This window comes from Acyrthosiphon pisum, chromosome A3, assembly GCF_005508785.2.
Source record: "Acyrthosiphon pisum isolate AL4f chromosome A3, pea_aphid_22Mar2018_4r6ur, whole genome shotgun sequence".
Classification (NCBI taxonomy): Eukaryota; Metazoa; Arthropoda; class Insecta; order Hemiptera; family Aphididae; genus Acyrthosiphon; species Acyrthosiphon pisum.
In genome coordinates, this window is record NC_042496.1 from 6,404,920 (window position 1) to 6,432,059 (window position 27,140).

The 27,140-nt window shown below is 27.8% G+C and overlaps 3 protein-coding genes across 5 annotated transcripts; all 3 read left to right on the top strand.

Annotated features, from left to right (window-relative positions):
* Positions 1 to 6,967, top strand: LOC100166153 (NEDD4 family-interacting protein 1). The gene is made up of 6 exons (XM_001947557.5): positions 1 to 396; positions 3,082 to 3,198; positions 3,260 to 3,403; positions 3,480 to 3,527; positions 5,328 to 5,436; positions 5,532 to 6,967. Exons 1-6 carry the CDS (start codon positions 367 to 369, stop codon positions 5,834 to 5,836), a joined length of 753 nt encoding a protein of 250 aa, XP_001947592.1. The 5' UTR covers positions 1 to 366; the 3' UTR covers positions 5,837 to 6,967.
* Positions 6,968 to 15,541: 8,574 nt separating this feature from the next.
* LOC100166804 (uncharacterized) lies at positions 15,542 to 19,794 on the top strand. The gene is given in 4 exon segments (NM_001163108.1): positions 15,542 to 15,663; positions 17,028 to 17,216; positions 19,086 to 19,370; positions 19,457 to 19,794. Coding segments are annotated over 4 exon segments (573 nt in total). The 5' UTR covers positions 15,542 to 15,597; the 3' UTR covers positions 19,490 to 19,794.
* Positions 19,795 to 19,892: 98 nt separating this feature from the next.
* LOC100164798 (glucose dehydrogenase [FAD, quinone]) lies at positions 19,893 to 26,857 on the top strand. 3 transcript variants are annotated; one of them, XM_029491203.1, is made up of 6 exons: positions 19,893 to 20,532; positions 22,119 to 22,346; positions 22,508 to 22,678; positions 23,240 to 23,958; positions 24,613 to 24,900; positions 25,455 to 26,857. In XM_029491203.1, the coding sequence occupies exons 2-6, from the start codon at positions 22,148 to 22,150 to the stop codon at positions 25,941 to 25,943; spliced, it is 1,866 nt and encodes a 621-aa protein (XP_029347063.1). In that variant the 5' UTR covers positions 19,893 to 20,532; positions 22,119 to 22,147; the 3' UTR covers positions 25,944 to 26,857. The 3 variants fall into 3 exon arrangements, with proteins under 3 accessions (XP_029347063.1, XP_029347064.1, XP_029347062.1); XM_029491204.1 differs by lacking the exon at positions 19,893 to 20,532 and adding an exon at positions 20,713 to 21,526; XM_029491202.1 differs by lacking the exon at positions 19,893 to 20,532 and adding an exon at positions 20,713 to 21,522.
* The last annotated feature ends 283 nt before the right edge of the window (positions 26,858 to 27,140 follow it).

Below are 27,140 nucleotides of genomic sequence, written 5' to 3' on the forward strand. Positions count from 1 at the left end.
AAACATATGTTCATTGTTCAATGTTCAAGCTTTTCACTCTGTTCACTGTGTTGTAACTCGGATAAGTCGTATTCCTCCTAGTTTTTTATTATTTTTTTCGTTGGTGTTGTGTATATTTGTTAATAATTACTGTTTACCTTTGCAAAATGTTAAAAATCAAATATATTTCCAATCGAATTCTACACAACTTAGTTTAGGGCTGAGATTTACAGTACAATATACTGGATAACTGGAGCCCGTCAAATTGTTGTTTGATTAAAGTTTAATAATCCGATCGGATCTTGCTCATAAATGTTGAAGTAATTGTACGATCGATTCCAATATTAGACATATCTTGTATTACAAAAATATTAATTTCCGTCAAAAATGAGTCGACTACCAGAAAACCATATCATGGTTAGTATATTATTATTATATTACATACATTTTGAATATTATTTCATACAAGTATTTATTTGTGTAAATTAACTTTATGTAAGTTATAAAATAAATAAATAGTATTTTCAATGGAAATATTTTATCAATAGTCAACTAAGATTACCAAATGAATACCTTTTATTCATAAAGTATACTGCTATGTATGCTATGTATGCAAATAACTTACTTTTATATTTGTATCCCATTAATGCATCTACCTAGTTAATGTACCTAATTACACTAAATGATCTATACTTTATCAGTAGTATTAAAGAAAACCTACTCATAGACTATAAAGTCAGTGTTTTAAGCATTTATCTCAGAAATGGCCATTGGGAACTTGAAAAAAGTATTATTTAAACTTTGTTTTGAAAAGAACCGGACTATAGAAAACATTACTTGGAAATTGATAACTTCTATAAGTACAATCAAGGGCGTCATTTCAACTTTTTTTTTTGGGGGGGAGAGGGGGTAAAGTAGGGACAAAAACTGTAGAATATTTGTATAATTTATTTAATGTCACTTATATTAGTATAAAAATATCACAATATTGTTACTATTTTTACAAACTATGTGTAGGTACTTTTAATACACTTGGTAAATAAATGTATTGGTATAAAACACTTTATAATAAAATACCTAACTGAACCTAACCTACACATTTTTTCTCCCTGCATACTCAAAATATATAATATAGCTTAATAAAATCAGAAATTAATTTTATAGTTACCCTTCTTCACAATGTTTGTCTTATAATTTTATCAATTGTAAAATTGTGACAAAAAACCATAAAAAATTCTTGGAAATTAAACATAATGCAATAGGTACATTTTTTCTTAATACTGAAAAAATATAAAATATAATATATGTATAATATAAAACACTTAGGTATATCGGCGCTTATATTTATTGTTGGCAGGCCAAAGAATGAGTTTTAAAAAAGTTGGTGCAAATGTATATTTTGCTCCCCCCCCCACAAATGACGCCCCTGAGTACAATTACCTATTTGATTAATGAAAATATGTACCTATAATTGTACCTACTTTCAAATATCATATAATATATGAAGTAATCTACATTTTCTTCATTATCTGCATTCAAAATTTTAAATTTTTTCACTATTACTTACTTAGTATCTATTTTTTTAAATTTAAATTTTGAAGATTCGTATGCAATTTTGGTTTTATGTTTAGATAATACTTTAATTTTAAGAGTTATTTACTTTTGGGATTAAAGATTGATAATTAGGTTGGTGCATCATCAAAATAAACAAATTATACTTACAGAACAATTGTTTAATGAAAAATATCTATAAAACAACATGTAAAATAAAGATTGTAAAAATATATAATTTAGAATTTATGAATGGTTATTTTGTTTTGATTGATATCAAAGTCCACGTTGAAAACTGTTTATGCTATGAGTGGGTAAAAAAATACTAAGTTTCAAGGTTATTTTGTATATTTATGCAAAGGTGGACAAGTTAATGAAAATAATTAAGTTAAGTTAAGTTAAGAGAACACAAAATTGATGAGTTAGAAGTTAACAGTTAACAAATCATAAATTTGACTCAAAATATTACAAGTTAATATGGAAAAAAATATTAACTTAACACGGTTTAAAAAAAGTTAATCTACTTTTTTCAATTAATTTACCGGGTGATTCTTTTATCAAACAACACTCATTATTTCAAAAAGTGTAAGTTTTTTTGAAAATATTTTTTTACATTGAAATAATGTGTGTTATTTGATAAAAGAATCACTCTGTATATATCACATAAACAGTATCTGAATTCTTTTTAATTTCTTAAACTATAATAAACAATTTTATTGAACTTAAATATTAATGTAAAGTTTATATACCTACCTATTTTACTTTACAAAGTAATACAATATTTAAACTATACACATCTCAATTAATAATATAACAAATATAATTTTTTTTATCAATTAGCAATTATTTAAAGTCATATAATATTAAGCCTAGGTATCTAATCTAATAAAATATATCTATAAACAAAATTATTTTATCAAGAAAAAAACAGAAATGTTTGTTTTATTAAAGTAGTATTGGGTTGTTTTTATTTTTATTTTTATTTTTATATTAATATTTTCTCATAAAAACATAAAAATGAAAAACTATTTTAACTTTATGGACTGAAGGGTTCTATCACTGGGGCCTCCCTTATCCTGACTTTCTTATTATATTATACTATTGTTGTACATACCACATTTACTTATTGTGTTTTTTAATATAGATTGTAAATTTTCAAAATAAAAAAAAAAAACTTTATAGATTATTTTTAAATCAACTTAGCAAAACTAAGTTATTTCAACTGTTGATCAAACTCGTTAAGTTCATAAGTTGATTAAAAATTTAAATAACTATCTAAATTAAAAACTAACTTTTTAACTAGTTAACGCTTACCTTTGTATTTATTTATGTTATTATACAATTTTTTCATTGAATCATATTATTATTAAATTATTTAAATACAAATCATAACTATTGATTACATTATTGTGTCGATGATTAAACATGGCATATTTTTAACTAAACAAAATGTATATATTGGAGTATGTTACCTCCTATTGCACGCATGAAACTCAGTATCGTACTTGAGAATTTATTAGCTATATTAAATATTTAATGTGATTTTTATAGGATATTCCTCCTCCTGTATATACAAATGTGGCAAATAATACCCAAACAGGAGAATCAGAAAATGGAAATGTTAATACTACTCAGCAAAATCCAGTTCATTCACCGACATCACCACAGGTATCTAATTAAATGATATTAAATGAGATAAATAAAGTAATAAATTATTATTATTTTTTAGCATTATGATGTTCAGCCTCCTAGATTAGACTTTTCTGCTCCTCCCCCATATGAAGACTGCAACCCAGATTTTGTAAAGCTACCAACTTATGAAGAAGTGCAAATGGAAAAGCGATTAGAAGGAGAAACATCTCCAAGATTACCTGTTAGTTTCATTATTTATTTTGATTAAAAAATACAATTATTAATATTGCCAAAATAACATAGTAACCATTTTCCAGGGAAGAGTTATTGGAGGACCTCCTAGCATCGGACCTTTACCACAAGAAGTAATTATAAAACATTTTAATTATTTATTGTTATTCATTGTTTTTCATCAGAAAATATCCATCTGGTTAGATTAGGTATAATTTTTTTAATTGTAAATATTAATCAAAGTAATACCTATACCCTAGTAATACTAGTATTTATAATCAATGTTAATATGTTGTAGCTCTAAAGTATAGGTATATTTAATTTAATTAACACATACTTAATGAATATTTTATTATCTTACACAATGCACATGATATGGATATTGTTGTTTAAATATTTACTCTTAAGTCTTGATTACCATTGATAACTTTTATCTTGTTGATATTTTGATGACAATAGAATGTTTTTATTTTTATGGTGTCAACATTATTTTTCTGCTTGGACTACATAATTCCTGATAAATTTTAAAATGTCAGTATAAAAAATGTGTCAATATTAATTGTGCAAATAATAAAAAAAATAATATTCAATATATTCTATTGTAAATTAAAAAAAAAAAATTTTTAATTACATTAATTACATTTTTGTTTTAAATTAATTCTTTAATTATTAATTATAGCTATTAAATAAATAAATATAAAGCTATAATTATTTTTATCATTGTTATCATTATTTCTCTATTACTATTTAGTACTATGTTTATTTATTGTTGATGTATATAAAATAAATTTAAAATAATTTATAAATAGCCCAAAACAAATTTTATATTATGTAGGTACCTAATATAATTTTGTTAAAGTAACTTATAAAACCATAATTTGACTCAATAATGATGTATAATATTTATCAGTGGAATTTACGCAAATGCCCACTAGGTTGTTCCTTATATTTGGGTTTTGATGATGGTTAGATTGATGCTCATCAATTATATCTGCTGTCTAGTAATAAATTAAATAAATATGATATGTCACAAAAATTGCATTATCGTTAATTTATTTATCAATTTAAACATTTTTGTAAAAAGCCGACTGGTATTAATTCTAACTGGTGTTAATTCTAAAAAAAAAAATGAATGTCATACCATTTTTATTATTAGTTTCTAATGTTTCTGTAATATGAATGAAGTTTTAAATATTAAAGCAAGTTATGAGGACATGTTTTAATATTATTTATATTTTGCGTAGTTACAACTCAGCTTAAAATTAAAATATTAATAAAACTTACTAAAGCCTACATGCCTTTGATTATATTATGTTTACCTATTTAAATTATCAAATTTGATAATAGATGCCCTATATTATTTACAATAGCATTTGAACATCTTAAAATTAATTCTTCTGAATACAAATTTGCTAGGTTATACCTACTTTTTAAGACAATGCATACAGTAGTAGTGTCCCCTTAATTACTTTAAAACATAATAAATATATTTATTAATTCTTGTTTTAGTTGTATTCATTTTGGAGCCTCATAACTTCAGTTTGAAAACTCACCAAAAAAGATTGTTTATCAATTATTAGGCAATAACCATCTATAAAATGATATTATAAATTATAGTTATGAAGATGCAAAGTTCAAAACTAGGGTATAATCACTATATACAGGAATGCACATTCTAGATAGTTGTTTTGAAGTTGATGTTAAAATATATTCTTTAAATAATTTAAAGGTCTGAATTAATTAATAATTAATTTGTAATAAAATTATTGAAAGCTAAATATAAGAATATAATATAATGTTAATAATTAATAAATATATATATTATGCCCTATTTTTTTTTTTTTTTTGGGCTGCTATCCAAATTTACCGACTGGGTTGACCTGTCCAGTTCATCCCTATATTATAAAATATTTTATATTTAATTTGTTTTTCAGATACCTGCACAAACATTGACTGTTCTCACAATTGACGCTGCACCTAATCCGTGTGAAATTGACACAAATTTATTAGGCACAGACTACATGTTTTTGACTGCTTTTTTGGGTACATAATTTTGTTTTTGATATAATATAATATACATATTTATTATTTATAAACTATATTCTAATTATTTTTTATTTTATTTTTGTTTTTTATAGTGGCTTTGCTATTCAATTGGGTGGGTTTTTTGGTGTTAATGTGTTTGTGCCAAACTGTAGCAGCTCGTTATGGAGCACTTGCTGGATTTGGATTATCATTAGCAAAATGGACGATGATAGTTAAACGAAATACTGAGATGTCTGATTTATCACAAGAAAGTCGTTCAAATACGTGGCTGTGGTGGTTAGTTATGGCATTTGGATTTTTAATTTGTATTCGTGCTGTGATACAATACATGAATATCAAACGTGGTTGGAGATTGCTTAGTGTCCCTGCACAAGAACGAGTGTTATATTTTTATTAAATTTTTGATCTACTGGTAAAGTAAAGTATATGCAATATTTATTTAAGTATGTAAATTTATTTTCGTTCATGTTTTATTTTATTTTTGAAGTCATAAGAATATTATTAAAAAAAAAATAATTACTTAACATAAATTGCAAGTATTTAACCTTTGACAACACACGCAGACACCAATTTAATTGCAAATATGTAAAAATTAGCTGGGTATTAAAATAACAAAAGAGGGCACAAAAATATGCAAATTAGCACAATGGAAGTAGAAATTCATGTAAGAAGTGAAAAGACAATTCAGTTTTATGATGACAAAGAAACTAAAGACTGTTAAAAATCCAATGGGGCTGGTCAAATATAGTTTATTTTGGAGAGGTATGACAACAATAGAATACACTATAAATCATTAAACATTCCGATCTACAAAAGTGGCAAAATATTCCTGCAGAAATTGAATCAAGACATATTCTTGTTTTACATACCTACTCGTGTATATATTTAACACGACAACATTTACTTATTGTAAATATTTCAGTAACCACTAAATGTATGAAACAAGACAAGGGCGTTCCATGGCGGGAGGAGAGGGGGTAAAGTCAAAGGTCAGTCTGATTATTTTTTAAAATTAAAATTAACTAAAATCGTGGGGAGGCATACTTCCCTCCTCCACCACTGCAGGCGCTCTCGAAATAAGATAAGAATATTATTGAGTGGTATACTAAAATATATATATTCTATGACTAAATATAAGAATTTAACTATTTTAATGAAGTTATAAATTTTTTTTAATTTTTAGATTTATGTTCACTGATGATATACATTATAAACAATTAAATATGGGGTATATTTTTATCTGAAGTGTGTTATCATGGGTTAAAAAATACCAATCCCCATTTTAGATATTAATTTACTTAATTAAATGATAACTAAATAGTGGCTATTATATATTTAAATGTATTTTCATCAAATTAAGTATAAGAAGTTAGATTCTTTATTCATCTGATTTTTATATAATTTACAAATTAAATATGAGTGAGTGTACAGATGTCATTTATTTTGAATGGTTTTAGTGGTTGTGTTATTTTTACTAGAAATACCTTAAGACAACTTGTGTTAATGTACAATCTTATAGAAGAAAACATTTATATTTATTCTTAAATGTGATTCAAATATGATAAAACCATTTTAAATTTGAGTGCATTTTTTATTTTTGAACTGATCTTTTGTAGTTTATTTCAAGCTATAAATTAACTTTGATAGTAATTTATAATATATTTTTGAATGAAAAAATGTAATTTTTTTCATGAAATTTTATTTTATTCTTATTAAACTTGTATGTATTGACCTTCTTTTGTAATAGTATTTACTGCTTACATGATTGGTTAAAACTGAATTTGGAAAATAATAAATTCTCATCCATTAATATCTGTGATTACTAGTATTTTCTTTATATAATTTATTATTCTTATTTTTTCTGTAAAATTAATTTTCTTTTTATTTGTATTATTTGTAATTATATTTTGAAATGCATACATACTTTCTTTGAAGTTAAATTTTGTATATTAAACTAATTAACATTTAATTATAAAAGTAAAGTAACTAAAAAAATATGTATACAACTATTATGTTTATTATACATTACAATGTATTTATACTTTATAAGTATTTTATGTAATGTTACTAAATATAATATTTTGATTCTTTAGATCCTGATTACAAAATATAATATTATTCACTCTTTAAATTTAAAAAGAGATTTTTTTTTGTATTTAAATAAAATTTAAATACCTAAATTTCTTATTCTTATGAGTAATAATACATTACAGTTTTTATTTTAAAAAAAGGATTTTAATCTTAGAGGTTACTATTATTTTAGATGTTTAAAGTTTTTTGCTTATGTTTAAAATAAATATACTGAATACAAACTTCTTTTGGCTTTTGACCATTGATAAATAATAAATATTTATGTTAAAATTTAACTATATGCATTATAATACACTTATAAGTAGTTAATAAAATATTCCTTTAAACATACATTATATAAAGTTATTAGTTTCATGTAATATGATCTGAAATAAAGTATAGTCTCTAAATTATCCAAAATGTTATGAATTCAATATGAAAATTGAAGTGATTTATGTATATTATATTATTGTATTAAACATGTATACAACTACTCTATTATATTTTATTTATTTTTTATGATAATATTAAATTATTTTTGTTTTTATTCTTAAGATATTTGTTTATTCACTTTATTATTATAAAGTATTAGTGTAAGTTCTTGTAATTGATAGTTTTAATAATAAAGCTATGTGTACCTACCAAATATGAGATAATATTATGTAATGTATGTGTTATATAATATATTTTTTTCCCTTTAGATTGTTTTTTAAGTGTGATCAATTTTTTAAACACTTTTCGTTGTACACATTCATGTATTGAATTTATTTATGAACAACTACAACTATTATATTCTATATCTTAATATTTATACCTACTTATTGTATTATTCTCACATTTAACATACTTATGGGTGATCTTTGTTGCATTTCTAATATTAGTATTGAACGCTATAATATATTATGGTATATATTATTTATTTGTTAAATTGTTTGTACAATTTATTTTGAGTGTTAGTTTGTTTATTGTGTGTTAACAATAAAAGTTTATAGGACATTGATAAATATTCAGACAAAACATTGTTTATTTACTCTACGCTTTACTCTACGATATTGTAAAACATAACAGTATTTCTTAAATATTATTTGTAGAATATAAATCTTCTAATACCTTATGCTACTTTTAATTTTAAAAACCAAGAGAGTTGATCTGCTATATTATAGGTACCAAGTATAACATGTCATTGAGTACATGGCTATATTGGGGATGTATTAAATTTGTATTGAATAAAATTCAATAACGATTCATTGTATACACAAATTGTTTCTGAGGAGAGATGGTATGTCGGCCTATATTTCTAAGTGATATTTTATTATTTACATTACTATTAGTAATACGGTGATTTGAAACTTTGAACTAATTTTTCCCCAAAACAAATTCCATGTAATAATTAGGTATTAGGTATAATATTATTTTATATCAAACCATAGAAGTTTTTATCCATTGTTTAAGGTTGGCAGAGGGGGGGTGCTTGGGCTATATGGGTGCTTGGGTACGATAGAAGGTGTCATCTAAGCCATCAATAAAATAAATTTGTATTATAAATTACGTTATAAGGTAAGCTAAAATAGAATGGCGTAATTATTTTTGTTTTTTTACCACCCCTTGTTAAAATTTTCTGGATCCACAGCTGGATTTATAATAGGTAGGTATTATTAGCCATTAGATATATAAGTAGGTAAATTAAGTACTAGCACCAACTAGATTTACTTTCCCATCGAATAATAGATACTTAAGTTGAATATCAAAGCATATCAAAAGATAAAAAACAACATACATCATTGTAACAAATCAATATGTGCATTGCTCCGCTGAGGATCTAAAAATATCCCGCAGAGTAGAAAAAAAATCCATAGATTATTTTAATTTAAAATTTACTAAAAAGATTGTTTCAAACACATCGTTTTTTTATTGATGTTTAAGATATTATGTGTTGAAAGGCTTATAAAACAAAATCAGTATGTTTTTTTACTAATGTCTTATACGTGTTTTAAACATAGCAAACCTGATATAAGGTAAAAACATACATTTGGTTTTAACTTTTAAGATAGGTATAGTTTCTTTAATCTAGGTCATGTAAATGCGACAATTTGTTGTATGCTTTTACCTCATCGTCTGCCCAAGTAACTAATGGCAACCATTTATAAACCAAAAGAAGTTTCAATATCCACCATGAATCTCAAAATCCTCGTTTGGATAAAATATCTCTTCAAAATGTGAATTTTGGAAAACCCTTTCTCAGTGGGTTTCTACATCATAGAACGAAACTATTGACCTAATAGTTATACTCATTATTCATAGCTTCGGCGGTCCGGGTTAGACGAAGATGATTGATGAATCATAATCAATCAATCTATAAATTATTAAAATTAGGTATGGGTTACCTATACTCTAAAGTACATGCAGAGTTGTTTGAATGAAATATTGAAAAATGACTTGAAAGAAAATAGGTAAATTAATTGAACCCTACGTATGTTTTTCACTTAAATTTTTAGCTTAAATACCTGTTAAATTGTAATAATATTTATAACGCTAGATATTAATTATTCACGTATAGTAGTTAATTACTAATTAGTAGGTACGTCACTATCTTCATAGATGATAAATACCTAGTGATAAGTGATAGGTATATACATAAATTATAAATACATAATAATATCTATGATAGGTAATACCTACTGTACAAAAAAAATTGTAGGTAGGAACTTGCAGTGAAAATTAACTATTAGCTTACTTACGATAAATATGAGATATTATTTCATACGATCAGATTACAAATTAAAAAAAAAAAACTTAAGTATAGGTTAACCTAACCTAGTTATATACCTATAGTAGGTAACTTTAGTAAATAGTAGATACCTACCTATCAAGGTGGCGACTACATTAATGCGCACGGTAAATCGATATTATCAGACATTATTTTTCTACAACTATAGGCACTAAAAATGAAGATAATATTATGTTTTCTGATTTTATAATAGCTTTACAAAAATTCTATTTGGAATTAAGATGTCAATTACATACCTTACTTTGTTACATAGGTAATTATCCACGTTTATCAGTTATCTACTTGGCTACTGTTAGTTAAGTACCTACCTACCTATCTATAACAGTAGACATTTCATTGTTTGTAATCGATATTATGAGGTATACGAATAAGTATGTGCTATTACGTACTGTATAGTTTTACCCCCTGCAAAATAGAACATGAAAAAGCAAAGAACTCATTAAATTGTATTTATCTTAAAATATAGCAATTATTAATTATATACCTATAGGTATATTTGAACATGCGGGTATTACATTTTTTGTTATAATTGATTTTACCAATATTAGGCGCGTAAGAACTTAAATAGGCACCTACCTAAGGTTAATTTTATTTTACATTTTGTAGGTACACTATCACTAGTATCTTGAAAAATATAATTATTACACATTTATACCTGTTACAAAATATACGAATATGATACATTGATACCTACTGACTATACTATAAAGCTTAACATTTTAAATCACAAATATTAATTGTATTTAAATTACTAAATAAACTCTTATTAAGTTTGTATGTAGATTTTACATAGGTAGGTAATGATGTTTTGTTTTGACAGTCAGTAAAAAACTTTAATACATTTAATTTAAAGTCATTATTGATTGAAAATATAATTTAGAATTTACTTATAGAATATGTCAGTATTTGATTTCTTTAATGGTTTTTTTAAAGCATACCTACCTAAATACGTAATATGGAGTGATATTAGAAAAAAGCTTGCTAAAAAAACCCAAGCAAAATAGTCTCATGCGGGTAGGTAAGTATATCACAGAGAATATAATATTATTAATTATTATTCTGTGGTATACTGCCGCCTAAATTAGATAGGTACCCACAAATCATGGTATAAACGCGGCGTTTTTCGTCACCGGTATGGACGTCCGTTTAACGATTTTAGTGTAGCGAATTCTATGATTCGTAATTCGTGTATTATAAATCAATTACTTGAAAATGTATTATACCTGCATCAGTACGACACTATGTCTTGCAATTTTGAGCCGATGTGAACAAATTGGGACGATACTACGATAGTTGGTCGAATTGCACTAAAAAAATAGGTAATGATCGGACTGTATTCGTGATCAAAATCAATTACCAGATCAGAGTTTTTGAATTTAGTTTCTTATAATTATTACAAAATATAATTGAAATTTAAAAATAATTAATATTACCTACCTATAAGTAGGTAATAATAATTTGACAAGTTTAAAAAACGCTTTTCCAAAAATATTTATAACATAATACGGCATAATTCTAGTTTAGCTCCCGAGCGATTTTTTGAAATTTTTTTTTGCAAAATGTGTGCTTAAGTATGGTTTTTTTAATGGTACCTTAAAAAAAGTCGCTCAAGCTTCTAATGGAAGTTATGTTCAAAAAACTTCAAAATACTCGATTTTTCAAAAAATCGTGTTTTTGAATTAAAAGTAACAAAAAATTGTATTTTTAAAATTTTTTTTTTTTGTATTATTAGTATTTGTATTTGTAAGTTTCCAGGAATTTTTGAGGAAAACCGAGGTTCACCTGAGGTGGTTTAATACAACAAATTGGGGGTTATTTTCGATTTGCGGAGCGGAGCGACGGCGCCGAGGAGCCTAGCGACGATTGCCGATACACGCGTAATCACTGCAACTTTGAACTTCCTGCATAGCTTAATAAGTAAGTACGATAGATGAATTTTGATTTCACCAAAACATTAAGCATACAATTACTAACAATACAAAAAAAAAAAAATTCCAAAAATAAATTTTTTTGGTATTTTTAATTCAAAAACACGATTTTTTGAAAAATTGAGTATTTTGAAGTTTTTTGAACATAACTTCCATTAGAAGTTTGAGCGACTTTTAACGTACTATTACAAAAAAGCATACAAAAACACGCATTTTGCAAAAAAAAAATTTCAAAAAATCGCTTGGGAGCTAAATTTGAATTGTTCCCATAATACTAACATAATTACATATATTATAAAAAAACTAAATTTTAAGTTGCGATTCGACTAAAATAAGTGCAATTTATTCGACTTTACGTTACTAGGTAGTGCCCAATTTGTTAGGTAGGTACCTACTGCGACAATATGCAGCGGATCCTGCATATTATGCCCTCTTTTTTTAAAAGTATCTACGGTTGTAAAGAACAGTAAATAAGAACATGGTAGGTATTTATACCTCTTTCAAAAATATAATAACAATTATACAATTTTATGAATTTAAGATATTTTAACTGCATAATTGTTATTATATTATTAAACCAGGTAGATACACACATGTCATACATTATACATATTAGGTACCTATGTTAAGCATATCATAAAAACTCAAATCAATAATGGTCTGTTAAGTACCGTCCTTTGTACGGATCAAACAAAATATTTTTTACTACCTATGCTAAACACGTTCAGTTTGTTGTATATTAAATATTTTTTTAAGCAGTAAGTTATTCGTGTTCGAGTTGAAATTTGAATATGCATTTTAAAATTAGCTAGTTGTGTAAATTATAGGTAGGTATTTATAAAACAGTAGAGAAAACGTACAGCTACTATTATTTGTTTTGGTGAGAAAATATAAAATTCTTAAAATTTTAAATTTCTATAATATGACAGCTTGTTGATGTTTGGTATATAGCAATTAGTAATTACTAATTAATAATAACTAATTAGGTATAAATATTACAAACTTGTACTATGAATTATACCTATTCTTAATATGTATAATATTTCTTAATGCAATAATGCCTTATTTAAAATAGTCACACCTAAAATTTCTAAGAATTAAATACAATATATTATATAAATATAAACTTCGTAGGTGATGCATTTAATAGTGTAATGAAACTATAAGAATGATTCTTTAGGATTAAATTACACTTACACTTTTTTTATGTACTTCTTGCTATTATTAGAGAATGTACTTAGCAGTCTTGTAAAAAATACTTTTGAAAAAGTATTAAGATACTAATACTAGTATTCGAATAAAAAAGTATTGAAAATACTTTAAAAATACTATTGTAAAAATGTATTTTACGAATACTTACAAAGTATTTGAATACAAATACAAGTGATTTTTTGAAAATTTTTCTTTTTCTTAATGTGTGTTATTGCATGCTTAATTTGATGATATTTTTAAAAAAAAGTCCCTCTTACTTCATTTGGTAATTATAGTAAAAAAACTTCAATTGCTTATTTTTTTATTAAAATTAAATGTAAGTAAGATAGGTAAATTCTGATTTCACTAAAATGTTAAGCATGTAAACATTTATAAATATTTTGTTACGAGTCAACTCTAATGTTCTTGAATTTAATTTTACGTTGAATTTTCATAGTTGTTACAAGTCACCTAAAAATTGAGGTGACTTGTAACACGTGTTTTTTATTTTTTATTTTTTAAGCGAGTTTTTATCACAAAACTAAATTGAAGGTTTTATTCTATTCATTAGACGTATGCGGAAATAAATATAATTTTTGTAGCCTAGTGCGATTTTTTTTAAGCTCATAATACTAAGAAGTATGTCAAAATCGTTTCAAGTCACCTCGATTGACGGTATATGTATATTGTACACCAGTATAGGTACCTAATATTATGTTAATACTTATCATAAGTACTACTTAGGTACTATAATACTATTTTTACTCATTTTCCACATAGTTGTTACCGTTTTAGTTTTTAAACTACACAATTTAAAACCAAATATAAAGTACTTACTACTTATAAAAATGTTAGCAGTTACTAGTTACTAATACGGTTTAAAACTAGAGAATCAATCGTTTTGTAGGTACTTTTTTACCTACGTACCTAATATTAAATTACATATTTTTGAAAACTATAGTTAAGTACCTGGTTTTTATTTGGAAACTGGAAGTAGGTTAGGTATATTAGGTACCTATATTAGGAAATATGTATCACAGAATAGATAAATGTATGTATTCCCGTCTTCATAAATTATTTGATTAATATTTGAATATCACACTTATTACCTACTTGTTGAGACAGTGTAAAATTAATTTTGAAATAAATATTACCTACTGAAAACAAAAATTTAAATTGTGATTATTTATTTATATATTGAATTACGTCCACTTATCATAATTGACGATCTGTATAAAACAAAACAATTATTTCTATTCGAATTGTTCGATTGTGTTCTACAAAGTAACATTAAATTAGATTGGTACAAAATTATGAGAAACTAAATAAGACTATTTTTAAGGTATCTATAGTTAGGTACTTACTTATTATTATTATTATTTTTATCAAAGGAAATTGAACAATTTCATTAAATTAGCTATTATTTGTTCGGTTATTAATTTCAAATTAGGAAAGTATCTAATATTAATCATAGCATATTGGTATGTATACTTGTTTAAATAATAGGTTCACCGACTTTTCAAATTTTTTTTACACACAAAATATACTTAAATATACATTTATAAAATATTTAATATACTATTTATTATACTAAAAATATTTATTTATGTACGGCGTATACCTGTACACAATACCTGTACCTAAATGTGTATACACCTAGCCGACCTAGGTAGTACCTAGGTACCTACTATAATAAATAATAATTGTATAATTTCTATAATACATACCTACTACTTACTAGACATCTGTCATACTCATTTCCCAAAACCCAAATATCTATAATTGTTATCGTATAATAAAAATAAAATATAACAAATAACTTTGTTATACCTATTGATTATTTACCTTCATAATATTATTAAATATAACGTTAAAACGATATTAATAAAAATAAATAAATTCTGTTTATTATAATTTAATAGCTAGATAGGTTTCGTTTCGATAACATATTAGAGTATTAGATAACATGAATAGCCAAGTATCTACCTATGAAATGATTAGATACTTATACGTGGTGTTTGAAAATGTCTGTTCTGTGATCGACTATAGTGGGGACCAGGTTTAAATGACATGTATTCATCTGTTCGACAATGATATAAAAGCTATCTTGGCAGTTTCAATTAACAGTTGTTGATAATTTTTACTCGTGACTAGACGGAAAAATAATTACAATTTATAGTGATGGCCGTCTTAAATATTGTCGTTTGCACAACATTGATTGTGGTTACTTCACTAGGTACCGTACAAGTAAGTAATAAAAATCATTACCTAGGTACTTAATACTCCAGACTCCAGTACTTACATTTTTAATATTACAATTTATGACTTTATGACCATTTGATACAAAAAACGTGTAATTTTATATATCTAGGTATTAATTATATACCTAATATTGTAGGTATGTATTTTTTTTTAAACTTAACTTCCCTTTCCCTAAGGCATCTTTATTTGAACTGCGATCAGTAGTATTTATAAAACAAATACAATACACTATAGGTCTATAGGTACCTACATAATAATAAACTATACCTACACAATACGTTACTACGTTAGTAATATTAATATGTAAGTGCATGTGTGCACATATGCATCTGAAAAAGTAATAATAAATCCCCTTAAAAACATATTTTTATTAAAATATTAGTGAGCTCCTTACCTAACTCAAAATGTAAGATATTGAACTTGGTAGAATCATTGGATAAAACTTATAAATATTAATTTACGAGATTTCTCTATTTTAAAATTCCATTTCTATGTTGCTGCAGGAATGGTATAATTTAATGAGAGCAGGGACGGATTAGGATTTTGGTCCAGGCCTAAAAATTAATATTTATGGGTCCACTACTGAGCCATTACCGATTACCAGTCCCATATTTGGGGCAATACTATACACAATAAAAAATATATATCGAGGCACTATAACCATAATAATAAGTAACAATCGTACTGATATAGTTATATATTTATCATAATATTAGTTAATGATTAAAGTTAAATTAAAATATTAAAATATAAGTCCTATATAGGCACTCAAACTACTATTATAATTTATAGTAGGTAAGTATTTATTATATTTAACAATTTAAAAAATGCATTACCTAACTTACTTTTTATTAAATAAATTTAAATACCAGCCCCAAGTTTAAAATAAATAATTATTATATAATATCAATGTGATACCTAATTGTTGTTTTATCGAACATGGTCACCATTATTACATGACATTCACAAGTTCACAACAACAAGGACAATAGTTATTACCTAGGTAGTAGGTACCTATATATTTTATCATTCAGTTTTTTTTTATATTAATATTATAAAATATTTATCAATAATATCGACTAGGTATTGCTATTTTGATTTGCAATGCTCGCTATGAGAAAGAAGTAAAGAACACGAGAAGTCTACGAGAAAAATAGCGTAAAACTATAGTCGTTGCCACTGAAAAGTGATGACGCGTTGGCCTATCGGGAATTTTCCGATTGCCCTATATGACTCAATCTGTCCCTGAATGAGATAATATAATTAATAGTAGATGTAGAAGTACAGGTACCAGCTAGCTACTTATAACTTATAACTTAATTTAATTCATATAACCTACGTGTGTTTAGAGCAATAGCATACCGACTGAAATCGCTGAAAATCAATGGGTAGTTGATGCCCAAAATTCTATAAAAGATTCTTTGTCAAAAATAGAATCGTATGGGGTAGAAAATGAAAAAATCAAGACGATAACCAACGAAGCATTCGATACATTTACAAAGTTCGTGGAAAATGACCTGTCTAAAATTATTAAAAAGGTATTCTATATATAAATTTAAATTAGTAAGGTAATTATTTGTATTTACTTCATTGTTTTATGTTCATATACAATTATAGGTAATTGTTACCTAATTAAGATTTAAGCAAATAAAAATAGTAGATAATTGTGTATTTGAACGACATAAATTCAGGGTTTACTATATTGAGACGCGAGTCGGGATATAGCAACAGATACATTTCATAGCTATAGTTTAAAATTATAAGCCAATAATCTACCCAGATGGCAAAGTACATCACATTTTTGGTTATTGCTTACCAGCCAATAGCCATGTAAGTACCTATAATGTAAAATGTTAGTATATTTTGGTTAGTGTAAAAATAAATAAGAGTACTGTATTAAGAGGATTATGCTACCCATACATTTGTTGTCTCCGTTTTACACACGTACGACATACCAAATTTTCGTTCTCTGGTTTCAATAGTGTGCTGTTAGTTTTGATATTAGAGTTTTGACTTATTATCAATTGATAGGCAGGTATTAATTGGGTAAATGGTTCCTAAACGATTCAAACATTATATAAATATATTTATAATTTTAATTATATTACCAAATGTTTTTTATTGCTTGATTATATTATTATTTTTATAGTTGTATATTATTCGTATAAATGTATATAATACTGGCTGATCCCGATCATTTCGTTGCCCGTAAAAAAATATTGCGATTGTTCAACTCCTTTTGGGTGCAAGTATGCAACTTAGCCTCCTCGGTATCTGCGTAACTACGTCGGATCGCGAAAATTTGATTTGATGCACTATGCTTGCACCTGATCTGCTCTATTAACCAATGGCAACCAAATAAAAAATACCAATACTAATTTATTTATATTTATTTATATCTTCTACAACCAATAGCAACCGCATTTATAGACAAAAATTTCCACCGTAAATCTCAAAACCCCAATTTGAGCACCTCTCCTGGTGGGGATAGGAGGGTAAAAAATACTTTACGACCTATTTTCTTACCTAACAAATATATAAAAAAAATTCATTAAAATCAGTCGAGCTGTTACGGAGGAATTCGTACACTAACATCACAGATTATATAAAACAAAAAAAATATAAATATTAAATAATATTATATACCTACGTATATTTATATAGTTTGTCCAGTTTTACTGCTTGGAACAATTCATATTTTGTGATGGACGATGGTATCATAACAATTGAATTTTTACAAGGTTATAGGTTAACCTTTTTTAAAACTATAACACATCACAATAGGTATATTATGTAAAATGTATACATTCATCCATTCACGTGGTATATTTTATTGAAGTTTTTGAACCACTACTTCATTTTATATGGGCAAGGCTGGGTAGGTTAACGATTTTTTTTAACTCGTTAAGTTAAGTTAAGTTATTTTAAAATAATTAAGTTAAGTTAAGTTAAAAGTTACTCGTATTATTTTTCGTTAACTCGTTAAGTTAAAAGTTAAATTTAAAAAAAAAGTAACTTAACTTAGTGTTAAGTTAAAATTTGCTAATTTGCAAAAATAAAAATTCCAGACACTTAATATGGTTTGTTAGATAGTTTTTCTGGTTATTATATAAAGTTAAAACTTCAATCAGCTATAACTTCGAAAATAACTTCATGCGCCAAATTCTGATTTCACCAACATTTTTTTTTACCCAAAAAATGACTAAGTCCCCCAAAAAAAACCCAAAAAAGGGGTGTAAAGGAGAAAAGTTCCGTTTTTCTTTACGTCCAAGAAAATTACTGGGGAAATTTAAAATGATACATCAAAGTAAAAACACATTAACCAACAATAAATTACGACATTCGGCCATTCCATTACGTCATAAAAATATATTTTAAGATTTTATGTATATTGTATTTTTATGTAGGCGGATGATATAAAATCAGAAAGGATATGGGTATTAAAAACTCAATTGAAGAACTGGTCAAGCGCTTTGGAAAGACTAAATGAAGTGTCTGACGTGACTGAGAAAACGCCCGATAAAGCAATAGGAAAATTTTACATGACCATCGACTATATAGCAAAAGAAGTTGTTGGATTTGATCAAAATTACAATTACGATTCAAATGAATCGAATGAAATTGTTGAGGAACTCAAATTGTTACTTAAAAAGTCTGTCACCAAGTTGGTAGAATATGCAAATTCCGTTGAGGTATTAATCTGATATCGCAGTATTTGGGGGTGAAATTAATTACCTACTTCTATATTGTACCTATTATTATTTTATTTTATTTTCAGGATCAAGTTTCCGGGATTTCCAAAATTGAATGAAGCATATCAATAAAATACGTATCTGTTAGTTATTCTAGTTCATGTGTAAATTAGTGTTCACTCATAACACAATAAAAATTATAAAAAATTTTTTTTTTTTTTTTAACACAATATTATACTTATCATAATGTTTATTTTTCCACAAAATTGCAATTTTCTAAAGTATATTTTTATTATAATTATAGTTACAAAAAAATATTTAATTGCCGCCTAAGGCGATCACTTACTTTGCTTACATCTTGATGTGGCCCTGTAAAGGTTAACAAATTATATTTCACTATATTATACAATATTGAAATTTCTAATTCGGAATTAATTTATTAACTTTTGGCTTCAAAAAAAAAAAAAAAAAATATTTGAGTTAATGATATTATAGTAATACCAGCTATAAATTACTCGTATCTTTATAATATTATGAATATTATAATTTATTGTATTTGTGTTTCATCAATCAGATAAAATGTAGGTATTAAACTTTCCTAAGTTTCTTTATTAAAGAAAAACGTATTACGATTTTATGCGAGTAGTGTATACTGTATTGTAACAAAATAATATAGCGCACACATAACGTGTGCACATATAATGATGTTACTTAAAATAAGTTTGTAGTTATTCAATATTCAAAATAATTTAACACGAGTATCTATGGATAATGATGTACAATATTTGTATTTTTTTCAACTATTTCATGAATCAAGTGATTCAATTATGAAAATATTCATAAGGAATTATTATGCCCTTCAAAAAATTAATGAAATAACGTTCGACTAATAATATTGTATCATTAATGATAATTATATCATTACATTGTGTTTAATATATTAAACGTGGGATTATCTAATTTCAATGTAATTGTTTTATAATTATTTTATATTTTACAGTATATACAATATGTAGTCATGTATATTATTATAGGAATAATTATTATGTTAAAATAAAATCTATTGGTATCTAATAAAAGAAGTCTACCACAAATAAAAAGAATTAGTAACGACTAAAAACGTACTAACAGTATTTTCAAATCCGGAAATTTCGTTTTTTTGGTATGTAACATATTTTATATATTTATCTAAAAAATATTTGCTTATAATAATTATGATGTACCTAATAAAATACATCATGGACACATACTTAAAGTAAATATTTAATTTTATATTTTATAAGTTTACTATAATGTAGGTAGGTAGGTAACATAATACAGTGTAATTTATGTATATTTTGATCTGGAACTATACGATATTAACTTCAATGAATATTGCTCGATGTGAATTACTTTTCTCGCGATAATTTCATCAAAAAAATATCCGATCGATGAAAATGTAGTTTAAATCTATTATAATATTTTTTTTTCCGAACGAGTGGTACCGACGTCATAGTCCCAATCACGCGGGACGCAATAATCTCACCGAGAGAAATGGAAAAGATCTATCCAATTTTCCGGTTGTTAGGGTTTACGATGACACGCTGCAGCGCCACCGTATACCTACGTAATTATATCTAATTCAAACTGGTTCGAATAACTGAAGAGAGGTGGGTGTCTAAGTGTCTTGCACGAATACCGTTATATATGTGCGCGCGGTTCTGTAGGTAAGGTACTCATCTCAATGTCAGTGCGTAAGGTCGTTGATCTGGTCGTGTATAGAAGGTAGATAGTTGTTCGTTGTCCGTAACCTACCCAGGAACGCGTTAATGTATAATATTGTTGTATATTGTACGTTCGATTTACCGGTATAGATTATATTAATATGGTGTCTTATTATTATTCGTCATCGTTAAATTAATTATTTCATTTCCGGCGTGACAATAATGCATCTGCGTGAGCCTATTGTGTTCACTCTGTATCGCAGATCACTTTAACGTTCGCGGTGTATCGATGTTAAAGTGTAATATTATTATGTATATGTATATAATCGTCATCTGAGCCGTCAATCGTCGTTGCATTCGTTTTAAGACGTATCGAGTGAGTTATGGCTTGATGTCGAAGGACCAACGTTTCATTACATACAACAAAACGTTAACCGGGAAACATTTTGGTAGGTGATTGAATGTATCTATTTTAAAGATATTTATGACACACCTAATTATTATAAATGTTTTATTATATCCGTGAAAGATAACGGCATGAATCATGATTATAATGTTGAAAACATATTTTTGAATCAGACCTATATAAATTGATGAATTTTAAAACCATGCACGATTATGTCATGCAGGTACCTAATTGAACCCACTGTGTTCCAAAAGAAAAAAATATCGTAGTAAATCATAGGTAGGTATATAATGAACAATATCTACGTGCTCTTATTAATCTGATCTACTTTAACATGAACCGATTTTACTGAAATATAGTTTTAGTAAAAAATAGGCACATTTTTACCATTCTAGTTTTTATATCCTACCCGTCCGACTTTGCACATTTGAAAATTAGGTTAGAGCGACATGTTTATTATAACATACGTCTACGTGCTCGTTGTCACGTCGGGCGCCGTTCCTTTCTTCTTCGCCACATCCGCCGTACATGGTATAAAATATAATACTTGCAATTGGCATCGGTTAGTTTCACCACCGATAGTGATAGTGACCTCAAACATCATCAGCGACCCATCGTGTGGCTCGTTTATGTTTTTAGATTAGCTGTTGTGATACTATGCGGTACTTATGAGTGGTGTGGAAGTTATACCCATCGGAGCGATTGCAGGGGCTGCGTCGCAAGTGGCCTGGTTCCTGCCCGTTTTGGTCGCGGCTATTGCTTATTTCCACTATGAAGTAAATGACCCCGAGTCAAGGATTATAGATCAGCCCGGAAATTTGATACTCGACCAATATGATTTCATTATAGTCGGCGCTGGATCAGCAGGTGAAAATAATATTTTATTTTATTATAATGTATTATATTATATACGAGATCGCGCAGTTCTTAATAATTTTTATTGTGGTATCGTGACATTAACTCTTTCAAAATTACATATTTTTAATATAGGTATATAATATATAAAAAAACACGTTGATATTACTTAGGTGCGGTGCTGGCGAATAGGTTGACTGAAGTCGAAGATTGGAGTGTATTATTAATAGAAGCCGGCGGAGATGAAACTGAAATATCCGACGTGCCTTTGTTGGCTGCCTACTTGCAACTTACCCAGCTCGATTGGCAATATAAAGCCGAACCCCAGGATACTGCGTGTTTAGGTGAGTAACAAATTAATAAAGATGGACATATTTTGTGGAATCAATTTATTCTGAGCGTAATATATCAATGAATTTACAAAAGTTTGTTGATGGTATTGATAATGTGGTATTATTTAAATTTTAGGTTCAAACTTTTGAAGTATAGTGATCTAAAAGTTTTATTAAGTTCTTCTATAGTTTGGAAATCCACACAAATTATACTTTAAGAAGGGAATTTTTAAGTTTCCCAATACACAAGTTACCTAAAAATAAAATGTAAAATTGTACAGAAAATCTAATTTTAAGCTTTATGGAATTAAAAAACTAAGATACGTTAATTTTGCATTTTTTTCATAATTTTGTACTAAAACTGATAAAAAGTTCTATGACATTAATAATAAATAGTACATACAATTTATGTTTAGTGTATACTGTGTATTTATGATGTAAACCAAGGTTTAAATAAAATAGGTTTAAAATCATAAAAATATAAAATAATTATAATTTTAATACAACACTTCTGTCGTCTACACACATAACAAATGGACAATACTATATGAAATATAAATATATATATTTCAGCTATGAAAGATCAACGCTGCAATTGGCCTCGGGGCAAAGTCTTAGGTGGGTCCAGCGTGTTGAACTATATGATGTACGTGCGTGGTAACCAAATGGACTATGACAGCTGGTTGAAACAAGGCAATCCGGGTTGGGGATATAACGACGTGCTCTACTACTTTAAAAAATCAGAAGACAACAGAAATCCTTACTTAGCACGGACCCCGTACCATTCGATGGGTGGTTATCTGACGGTGTCCGAGGCGCCTTACAAAACGCCGTTGGCCGACGCGTTCGTCAGGGCTGGGCAAGAAATGGGCTACGATATCCGCGATATAAACGGCGAACGGCAAACAGGTTTTATGATACCTCAAGGGACGATCAGAAGAGGAGCCAGATGCAGTACGGCGAAAGCTTTCTTGAGGCCGGCCAGACTGCGGAAGAACCTGCACGTGTCCATCAACGCTCATGTCACACGTGTGGCAATCAATCCCGAAACAAAAGTGGCGTTCGGCGTTGAAATGATCAAAGACAACACACGTCATTTCATCAGGGCCAACAAAGAGGTGCTTCTGTCGGCGGGTTCCATCAGTTCTGCACAGCTGCTTATGCTCTCGGGCATAGGTCCCAAGAACCATCTGACGGAAATGGGTATACCCGTTCTAGCCGATTTGGATGTCGGGAAAAATCTTCAAGACCACGTCGGACTCGGTGGGCTCGCGTTTCTGATTAACAAAGAGGTGATATTACCACGCACATTAATCAATAATAACTAAATTAAATTTTATTTAATCAGATAAAAACTAATTATGGTTGTTGTATAAAGGTAGGTGTAACGCAGTGCAGTGAAGTAAATATAGGAGGAGGAATATTTTATCCATAATTACATTACTTGCTTTCTTCTTTTATTAAAAGGTTTAAATATTAAATCAAATTCAGACATTTTAACTTTACCGTCTTGCTTGTTATCTTCTTAAGTATGCATTTTTAATATTATGCTGACCTGGAGATATCATTCTTAATGTTAAAATATTATTAAGAATAGGTATGCAAAATTTTATCAGTGACAATAGCTTCACCTGAAAGAAACGTCTCTAGCCTGAAACGTTTAGATTTAAAAATTGAATTTTATTATTATTATTATTCCCACCATGACTTATTAAATAACGTTATATTTTTTGGTTATATTTTATTCGCTATATTTTATTATATTTTCAATAATTCTCAAAAAATTAATATGGATCAATATTAAACGTGTATTTTATCATCCTATAATTATTAATGATAAAATTAGTGCCCTCAAATCAAATATATTTCTAGCTATGGACTATGGTACTTGAGTACTTCTGTAGTGAATTAAAATATAATCGAATGCTCTTCCGTTCGTTGTACAGGTGTCGCTAACGCAAGAGAGAGTGGAAAACGTCCAAACTGTTCTAAACTATGCTACGATGGGTGACGGGCCGTTGACGGTCATGGGCGGTGTCGAGGGATTGGCGTTTATCAACACTAAATATGCTAATCAATCAGTCGACACACCGGACATCGAGTTACACTTCGTTTCTGGTTCCACCAATTCTGATGGTGGTGTACAGCTGTGGAAAGCTCATGGACTGAAAGAAGAGTTTTACAAAGCTGTGTATGAACCAATTAACAACAAAGACGTGTGGTCTGCTATACCTGTAAGTGAAATAATAGCTTAAAAAAATTCGAAAAACAAGTATAATATACAATTTTATTGTCATGGAGTGTGAGAGGGTAGACTAAAACACAAGAATTAATAGGACGAATATATCATAAATATATCATAAATATTAAATATGCTGAAACAAAAAAATTTTCTCATACGTTTATATTTTAGACATCAATATTGTAAATTTATTAGTTAATACTATATGCTTAACTGAATTGTTTTACATAGCGGTTACAATCTTATGCATTAAATGTTTCACATATTATAGCCCTTATGCATGCGTCGACTAGAAATTGAATACGGTGGATTATTCTTTACACTGATTTTTTTTCCGGAATATTTGTAACAGGAGATACCTACGGTATTCATCGAGAAACTTAAGTTTGTTGAGAAAATCAATTTTGATTATTTTCTTATTAGTCTTTTAAAATGAAATAACTTCACATAGACCTAGCTGAAAACCTATAGCTAACCTACCACCTCTCCGGGACACTTCGGTACACAGCGATAAAATGATATAACCAACGTTTCGCTTATCTACAGATGTTGTTGAGGCCTAAGAGCCGGGGCGAAATACTTTTGCGGAGCACCGACCCTTCCATGTATCCCAGGATCTTGCCCAACTACCTGACGGTCCAAGAGGACGTGGACACGCTGGTGGAGGGCGTCAAGTTCGTGGTGGCCATGTCCCGGACCACACCGTTCCGCCGGTACGGCAGTCGGCTGCACGACATACCATTCCCCGGTTGCGCCGCCGTGCCCCGGTTCACAGATGCCTACTGGGAATGCATGGTCCGGCACTACACGGTGACCATATACCATCCGGTGGGTACCGCTAAGATGGGGCCCGAGTGGGACAAGACCGCGGTGGTGGACCCGCGGCTCCGGGTGTACGGAATCCACGGGCTGCGTGTGGTGGACGCGTCCATCATGCCCACGCTGGTCAGTGCCAACACCAACGCGCCGGTTATAATGATCGCCGAGAAGGCCGCGGACATGATCAAGGAGAAATGGCTCGGCAGGAAACGGTGACACCGACAATTAGATTGCGACACGCGCGATCGTCGCGAACATCTACAATTTATTGTTTTTTTTGTTGTTTTTTTTTTAACCTAGATCTTATGATAATTTATTATTACCGTGACGATTTCTTTCTTTCTTATATATTTATTCGAAATCGTTATGCTATTAGCATTATAATAATTTAAAGATATTATATTATCATCCCGACCTGCGCAAAATACATTATTTAAGGGTATACCTACCTATAACGTGACAACGTTATAATAATAGACATATTCATTTATATAAAACAAAAAATATTATTTAAACATTTTGACATTTCGAGACTATTTGTGTTCATGATGTTATTTTTATAATAATATATTAAATTAATATATAATGTCTGCAAACGCTGATATGTTCGGAATAGTGTATTATCTTTATTATAATATCTATATAGAATTTCTAGACTCTATTGGATGTTTTTATTTTTGTTTGTATTTTACTTCGTTCGAAAAAACTTAGAAACCATCTAATATAGCATAGAGATACTTGATATTCATCAACGATTTAGATGCACATAGCATATTTCATATTATTTATGAGGTAATTAATTGAAGGCGATTATGAAATATGGTACATAATATAATAGTATAATATACAGATAATCATTTACCCGAAGATGTGCACTTAGAAGCCAATTTTTTTAACTAAGCATTTTAAAGACATTGACACAGGGATTTGTGGTTCATGAAAATTGAATATTTTTTTGGGTAATTAAATGGTTTCCATTGGTTACAAATTATATTACTTAGTATAGTCAGTAGAAAATTGCATACATAGGTACACCCATATTTATTTACAAATATATTTGTCAAACAAAATTAAAAATCAAATACCGACAAATACATTTACAATAAATACTTAACTGATTTTTTTTATAATTCTGGACATATTTTTATATAAACGCATAAAGAAGATTACCAATTTTAACAATGTTGGATTTACGTTGGCTTTTAAGGGGATTCGATACCGTGATTTTCTGTTTTCGTCTAACACACGCGTGACATAGTATTTTAGACGTGTTTTTTGCCAAATATTTCAATTGATCTATTTAAGCGATAAGATTTCTGAAAACAGATTTAAATTTGTCGTCAAGTCTACTTGAAATCGACTTTCCCACATTTTTTATTTTTTGATTTTAACTTTTTCAAAAATTGAAATAGC

Excerpts from the sequence above, each read along its gene's own strand:
- LOC100164798 (XM_029491203.1), top strand. The coding sequence starts at position 22,148 with ATGAGTGGTGTGGAAGTTATACCCATCGGAGCGATTGCAGGGGCTGCG. Across the intron at positions 22,347-22,507 it reads AGTCGGCGCTGGATCAGCAG|GTGCGGTGCTGGCGAATAGG; the intron begins GTGAAAATAATA and ends GATATTACTTAG. Across the intron at positions 23,959-24,612 it reads CGTTTCTGATTAACAAAGAG|GTGTCGCTAACGCAAGAGAG; the intron begins GTGATATTACCA and ends TTCGTTGTACAG.
- LOC100166153 (XM_001947557.5), top strand. The coding sequence starts at position 367 with ATGAGTCGACTACCAGAAAACCATATCATG. Across the intron at positions 397-3,081 it reads TACCAGAAAACCATATCATG|GATATTCCTCCTCCTGTATA; the intron begins GTTAGTATATTA and ends TGATTTTTATAG. Across the intron at positions 5,437-5,531 it reads GTTTTTGACTGCTTTTTTGG|TGGCTTTGCTATTCAATTGG; the intron begins GTACATAATTTT and ends TGTTTTTTATAG.